The sequence below is a fragment of the Centruroides sculpturatus genome, unplaced genomic scaffold (genome assembly GCF_000671375.1).
Source record: "Centruroides sculpturatus isolate CEXI.00-Female unplaced genomic scaffold, Cexi_2.0 scaffold1072, whole genome shotgun sequence".
In the NCBI taxonomy this organism is placed as follows: Eukaryota; Metazoa; Arthropoda; class Arachnida; order Scorpiones; family Buthidae; genus Centruroides; species Centruroides sculpturatus.
In genome coordinates, this window is record NW_019385608.1 from 64,579 (window position 1) to 72,617 (window position 8,039).

Consider the following 8,039-nt stretch of genomic DNA (forward strand, 5'->3'; position numbering starts at 1 on the left):
CAGATGCCTTATTTCCTGGGCGAGTTCTGTGTACTTACTAATTTTTTCAGTGCATGTGTTTTGTATATTGTGAGTGTTTGGAATGGCTATGTCTATAATGTATGTGATTTTATTGTGTTTGTCAATCAGTGTGATGTCTGGTCTGTTGTGGTAAATTGTTTTATCTGTGATTATGGCTCTGTCGTAGTACATTTATTATTATTATTATTATTATTATTATGTTGGGTTTAGTGAGTTATATTTGGTTGACACCAGTAGCTGTGTATTATGCTAGACCAGAGTCAAGGCATAGCAACCAAAACAAGACAAAAATTAAATAAGTGTCAGTGTGTGTGTGTCTGTATTCAGGAATTTCCTAACAATATGGCATGTATTCAATATAGTGGCCTTCTGTAGTGTGATGTATGTATTTCTATTCAATTGTAATGTTCCCAGGCTTTTGCATAGTGTGTGATATGACACTTGTAGAGGAGAGGATGATATGTACAAAAAGCACCTTATCCATCCTCAACAGATGTCTTATTTCCTGGGCGAGTTCTGTGTACTTGCTAATTTTTTCAGTGCATGTGTTTTGTACATTGTGAGTGTTTGGAATGGATATGTCTATAATGTATGTAATTTTATTGTGTTTGTCAATGAGTGTAATGTCTAATCTGTTGTAATAAATTGTTTTATCTGTGAAAACAATTCATAGTATATTTTGTGTGTGTTGTTTACCAATACTGTCTGTGGGATGTATTTGTAGTATGATTTGTGGATGTCTAATAATTTGTGTTTCTTTGCAAGCTCTTGATGTATTATATTTGCTACTTGATTATGTAAATAATCTGTCTGTGCCAAGAGCTTGCAACCAGAAGTGATGTGTTGTATAGTTATTATTATTATTGTTGTTTTTTAATGTATTGACACATCCTATGGAATATGTTTTAAATGTGCTATTTGGAACCCATCAACATATTAAACTCCATTAATAAAGTCCATTATTGTTTTGTCTAATATTAGAATTTAGCTACAGATCATGAAAATAGGATGTTCTATAATAAAAACAAACCAGCTGATAGGCTAAGAGACAAGAGAGAGAAAGAGAGAGAATCATTAAATCAGTATAATATAGAAGATAGCTTGTGACTAGTTAAAAACAAATATTTACCTCCAAAGATGGAAGAGGAAAGTGAAGTTCACGATCAAAACGACCCGGTCGACGTAATGCAGGATCGATTGCATCTATTCTATTTGTTGCACCTATAATCACTATCTCTCCCCTACTGTCTAACCCATCCATTAGTGCAAGAAGCGTGGAAACAATCGAACTGTGTATTTGATCCTGACGTGTTGATCTTACTGGTGCGAGACCATCAATCTCATCAAAAAATATAATAGACGGTCGCATAGAATAAGCCTAAAACAAAATAAAAAAACAATATAGACATAAAATTTCAATTAAACATTCTCAATAATATGTAACATACTTGATCAAAAAGCAAACGAAGTTGCCTTTCAGATTCTCCAACCCATTTACTGAGACAATCTGCTCCTTTTCTCATAAAGAATGCAATTCTTCTATCTCCTTGGCTGCATTCATTAGCCAGAGCACGAGCAACAAGAGTTTTACCAGTTCCTAAAAACAATATTTTAAATCAGCAAAAATAATATTTAGGTTTAAACTCTAAAAATATTACCTGGTGGACCATGAAACAGGACACCTCGAGGTGGAGTGATTTTAAATTTTTCAAATACTTCTGGATATAATAGAGGAAATATTATCATTTCTTTGAGAGAACGAATATGATGATCAAGACCTCCTATACTATCGAACATTATCTAAATAATAAAAACATTATTAAAATTATGAATTCCAGTTGTAAACAAACAAACATCCAAAGAATACAGAAATAGAGGCTTACCGACTTATTGATATTCATCGGATCAATATCTGCCAAACTGCAACCAATTCTATTTCTATCTCTAAGGACACCATGCTTTAAATCGTCATCGGTAAAATTCATTGGAAGACATCTAAATCGTTATACAAATTTTTGAGTATTATAAGTTAATTGAAATTATAAAATAAACAAAAAAGACTACTACATTCATTTACCAAATAATATTTACTTGAAGAAACATTACTGGTCAAAATTACATAGTCCTGTACTTAAATTTGATTTATTTATTGGGTAATAAACAAATCAAATTTAAGTACAAGAACCCAAATCAAACCATAATAATAAAAAATATAAATTTGAAATACAATTTTTTATAATAAATGTTTTGGATATCACAACATCTACAGATGCTAAAAAATCACACCTTTACAAAATCCAGCAATGAAATTTACTAAATAATAATGTTTTCGATCAGCTTTACTGATCTTCTTCACTTACAATAGAATAGAATGTGAGAAAAGAGCACAAATACAAAAATTTTAAAATAAATAAATAACAGAAATCACAGTAAAATAAATAACTACAAAAATAAAATAAAAAATAAAAAGTAAAAATAAACAAATAAATGTCTCTTAATAAAATTAACTTTCATTAAAGGACAACCATGCAGTAGATAAGCTGTCTGTATCTCTATGGTAGATGCAACTGGATATATTGTGCACTTTATAAATTTCAAATTTTTCTAGATATCTCATAGTGTGTATATTAGATGTGAGTCTGATGATGGTAGCCTGCTCCCATTGTACTTGTATGTCCTGATGTTGCAAATAAGCTGCCAGTATTATATTATTGAGATTTCTATCAATTGCATGTTTATGTTCTTTGAGTCATTGTAAATTATGACCAGTTTTGATTTGAAATATTGGTTAATTAATGGGATGGAGTAAATCTCCATGATCAAATTACAGTTATATGGTTTCTTATCATTCCTTAAAATTCTGAAGATCATTCGGTTGTGTCGATATACAACCTCAACATTATTAGCTCTGGCCACTTTTTCATGTATACTTCTTAACCTGTCCTATGTTGTTCCTGAAAATATTCATGTTGACCTCATTGACCTGTGTGGGCAATCCCGAATATTTTCGTGTTTACATTGGAACGTTTTTGATATTAGATGTCGCTATGCATCACAATTTTTATATTAAAACGAACTTTTAAAATATAATTTTTTTTTGTTTCTGTATTATTCAATATATTTATTTTGTTTGTGCAACATAAAAAAATAATTTTTTAAAGCTTAACACTGACGAAAATTCAACATGGCATCACAGGCAACAAATAAAAATTTTAACATCAAATAGGTTAAAGATGGGATATAATGTAAAACCACTCTTTGTTTCTGGTCTACAGATGTATGCTGATGTTTTGATGTTTGAAATGTTGTGATCAATTTCTGTATTATTTCTAATGGATAACCCTGTTGCTCACAATAAACAATTAACCGGAGTGCAAAAGATCGATATTTGCAAACGTTTTTGAAGCCCCTTCTGGGCTCTTCCTCAGGCTTCTTTTTTTATTTATTCAAACAAGCTGGCTGTTAATGTTCAAATATCTATCGAAAGTCATTCAATTTGGGATACAATATGTGCAGGCATTCCAAGATGTTTAAATAGTATCAAACAATACAATGAGTTCAACACTTTCAATACGATTGCAAATTAAATATTATTGTCTAGTAGGACCTGCCATGCCATCAAAAAGCATATCTCCTCTTTAAAATTAATGCAGGTGGTTCTGCATCCTGCCTTAAAAATTTCAATTGCTTCCAGCCATTTGAGATGTTCTGGGTGCAGGATTGTGGGCTGCAGTGAAGTCCACTGTAATATCCAGGTCCGTTGCATAAGTGGAGAGGGCCATTGTACCCCTATTATGTCGTATGTTGGATTTATGTTCCTTTTCTTGACCCCCACTGAATATTTGATGGAGCCAACATACAGCAATTCCCTATCCCATCTTCTGTCTCTGATAGGGATGCTATAAATGCCCAGTAGTCTGTCGGGGTTAGGATGGTCTTTTCCATTATGCAGTATATTGAAAATGGATGGGCATCTCCTGTAGGCAATATTGACTTGATGACTCTTGGCAATTGTGATGTACAATGATTTTAAATGAGGGTTAAAAGTGAGGGGGATACTCTCCTTATCCTCTTCATGTTTATCTTTTGGTATTTCGGTCAAACTGGTGGATGCTTCTTGCGTACGTCTGTGGCATTGACATAATCTTTGTATAAGGTAACCATGGGCCATGGCTATCTCTTCTATATTTCTTACTTCCTGTGCTAGCACTTGTGGAATGGAAGAATGTGTGAACGCTCTTCTAACTAAGGCCTGAATGCTGTTATTTTGTATGGAAAGGGATCACACGACCCTCTTGGAATATAAGTGGAGATAGCACTTGGTTTACGATAAACAGACGTGCATATGTCCACACTTGGACATAGATATCACGATTGAAGAGTCAGAGATATGCACGTTAAAGAGATGTGCCTTTTGATGGTATGGCAGGTCCTACTAGACAATAATATTTAATTAGCAATCATATTGAAAGTGGCGAACTCATTGTATTGTTCGATACTATTTAAACATCTTGGAATGCATGCGCATATTATATCCCAAATTGAATGACATTTGATAGATATTTGAACATTAACAGCCAGCTTGTTTGAATAAATAAAAAAAGAAGCCTGAGGAAGAGCCCAGAAGGGGCTTCAAAAACGTTTGCAAATATTGATCTTTTGCACTCTGGTTAATTGGTTATTATAAGAAGATTATATCTAGAAAAATTGGAAAGTTTAAAGCACACAAAAAGACTGGTTACATCAACCATACAGATGCGGAAAGCTTATCTACCGAACGGCAGTCCTTTTATGAAATGTAATTTTATTAACAGATATTTATTCATTTATTTTTACTTTATATTTTATTTCTGTAGTTATTTATTTNTCTACACTAATCCGACTCAACATTTCCAAAATACGTATATTTTTTCGTAGTTTTATAGGAATCGTAATTATAGGGGGGTCGACTGTATAATAAATTTTATATTTTGTTATGTTAAAAACTGCCTTTTGTTTGTCCACAGATCTCTGCCTACTTACCAATGCATTCCCCACTCAATTTGCCCTCCTAGCCATCCAACGACCTTGAGATTGGGTTTTACCAGCCTGTGCAGATTAAGTGGTCAGAAGGGAGTAACCCCTGACCCCCTGCTTATCTCACAACATTATTGCAAATTATTTTTATGAAATTATGTTACTATATTTAGTAACTTGTTTCAAACGTCAACAATGTCTCAAATTTACTTTTTGGAACAGAGTGAAACAATGAAACAAATTCAAACATGGCTTTACACCTAATGTAAAAATTTCAAAATCATGGAAGATCAGGACTAATGTTTTCAATCACTTCAGATCTTCTTCACATCCTATGTTTCCAAATTGAAATTTGAAAATCTGTTCTAGTGATTGAAAATGTTAGTCTTGATTTTCCATGATTAAGATATTTACTGGAGTTATTTTTAGTTCTTTAGAGTGTTTTGTTTCATATATTTACACTCCAGTCTATAGAGCTCTGTATAATTTGAACTTTACATCTAAAGCAAATTTTTTAAAATATTTTTGCTATGTTAGAACATAGAAAAAATATTTTTTTAAAAATCAGAACAGTTTTAAATTAAATACAAAAAATATCTGTAGGAAAATATAAATGTATGACAACATGGCATATTCAATGTATACTATAATAGTTAATAAATAATTAATTTAATGATAGAAAATCTAAAAGTAAAAATTTCAATAAATGCATGCTTAGCAACTTTTTCTCTAAGAGCTGTCAAAATATTTAAACAATCATTATTTAAAATAATTATGTTAATTTAAAATTACTATACAAAAATTACAAATGTAATTAATGTAAATGTATAGCATGTCTCTTAAGGTACTTACTCATATCTGTAATATATTTTGTTCCAGCAGGAAATAAGTTTTCCAACAATTCAATGGATCTAAGCAGAGTGTTTTGAAGTAATGGTTTTATAAATGACATTAGTGGACGAACTGGAGAATAAGAAGATCTTTGAGTAACTGGAATAATTTTTCTCATAGCTCTATAAAAATCTTGTGGTAAAATCTACAACAAAAGCAAACAGTTTTTAATTGATAAAATTAAACAACTTAATTAAGTCATCATTTTAAGTCATACAATACTTTATTGACAATCAAAATATACAGTACATATGAGCACAAGACAAAAAACTAATCTTGTGGTGCCTCTACCTGAATGGAATTGACATCTAACACTAATTTCTGACGTGATTTATAAATCTGAGGATAATGCCGACGGAGACACATCAGAGCCGCTTCTGTGCACAATGCCTTCAGATCAGCCCCACAATAACCAGAACTTTCCAAAGCCAGTTCATAAGCAAATTTCTCAGAGAGTGATGGATTCCACTCTTTTGTATGAATTTTCAGAATTCGACATCTAGCCTGAAATTTAACAATTTTCAAATGTAAATTTTCTGTTTCTTAGTAAATAAACAAATTAAATAATTATCAACTTTTTAAATAATTATTATTCTTTTATTTGAAAATATGTAAATTATATTTTCAATTTTCAAATAATAATATACAACTTCCAAAACTTCTTTACAAATAGTAAAATTCATTATATACAGAAAAATTCACTCAGCAATGACAAATTCTAAGAGTCACATTTGTAACAATATCAGCTATTTTGACAAAGGGTTAAAGATAGAAATTTGTTCTCCTTCAACAGAGATTTCTTTGAACAATCTTCCAAATAGAACATGATTTCATCAAATCAAAACATTTCTTTTTCTTTTTTTTAAACTTCAACGCATTCAAAAGTGTTTAAACTATTATTTATTAAATAAGCCCAAATGCTCCTTTATGGTCAAGTATTTAACCTGTCCCATGTTGTTTCCAAGTATTTTTGCATTGACCTAATTTGACCTAACCCGTTGACCCTGAACATACTTGTTTCTGCATCGAAACGTTTTTGATACTAGATGTTGCTATGCATCATAATTTTTATATTAAAACGAACTTTTGAAATATAATTTTTTTTGTTTTTAATGATACAGTAGCCACAATTATTATTTTTAAAACAAATTTTTTTCGTTAGGCTTAACATCAACAAAATTCAACATGGTGGCCACACGCAACAAAGAAAAATTTCAACATGGGATAAGTTAAACATAAAAATTAAAATGCTTTGTGAATTTTAAAATCTAAATGAATTAATTAAACAAACTATCAAATTCATTGAAATATGAATACATTAGTAGGTTAATTTAGTAAAATAAACTTCAACTTATTTAGGCTAACAAACTCAAAAAACTGTGCTTTTGGAATCAATACATACTTATAAATATATTTAAACAAACTAATTATTAATTAAAATCTCCCTGATAATGCTTAAATAATGAAAGGACAATCTCAGAAACAATGTTCAAAAACTTTTTAAAATTAGATTAATTGTTCTTTTTGTAAATTTAGCACTTATCAAATGAATAATTAAAGAAAAATTCTATTGACATTAAGTAAAATTTAATATTAAAATTTGCAAGTTTTAACACTTCATAAGTACTATTAATAGAATTTTCCCTCCAAAGACAATGATTGTAAGTCTGTAAAAATTACTCATAAAGTATTAGAACTTGTAAATCTTCATTATTATTATTATTATGTTGGGTTTTGTGAGTTATACTCGGTTCACACTGGTGGCTGTGTACTATGCCGGACCAGAGTCAAGGCATAGCAACCAAAACAAAACTGAAATTAAATAGGTGTGTCAATGTGTGTGTCTGTATTCAGGAATTTCCTTACAATATGGCATGTATTCAATATAGTGGCCTTCTGTACTGATGTATGTATTTCTATTTAATTGTAATGTTCCCAGGCTTTTGTGTAGTGTGTGTGGTATCACACCTGTACAGGAGAGAATGACAGGTACAATAAGCACCCTATCCATCCTCCATAGATGCCTTATTTCCTGGGCGAGTTCTGTGTACTTGCTAATTTTTTCAGTGCATGTGTTTTGTACATTGTGAGTGTTTGGAATGGCTATGTCT

General features: G+C 30.9%; 1 protein-coding gene across 1 annotated transcript in view; it reads right to left on the reverse strand.

Annotated features, from left to right (window-relative positions):
* Nucleotides 1–999: 999 nt before the first annotated feature.
* Nucleotides 1,000–8,039, reverse strand: part of LOC111640555 (ATPase family AAA domain-containing protein 2B-like) — a 55,479-nt gene continuing 48,439 nt past the window's right edge. Inside the window, exons 9-12 of the mRNA XM_023386571.1 lie at nt 1,905–2,016; nt 1,680–1,821; nt 1,470–1,618; nt 1,000–1,399 (exon numbers count right to left, since the gene is read on the reverse strand). Of these exons, the coding sequence (XP_023242339.1) occupies nt 1,133–1,399; nt 1,470–1,618; nt 1,680–1,821; nt 1,905–2,016 (670 nt within the window). The 3' untranslated portion in view covers nt 1,000–1,132. The remainder of the gene's footprint in view (nt 1,400–1,469; nt 1,619–1,679; nt 1,822–1,904; nt 2,017–8,039) is intronic.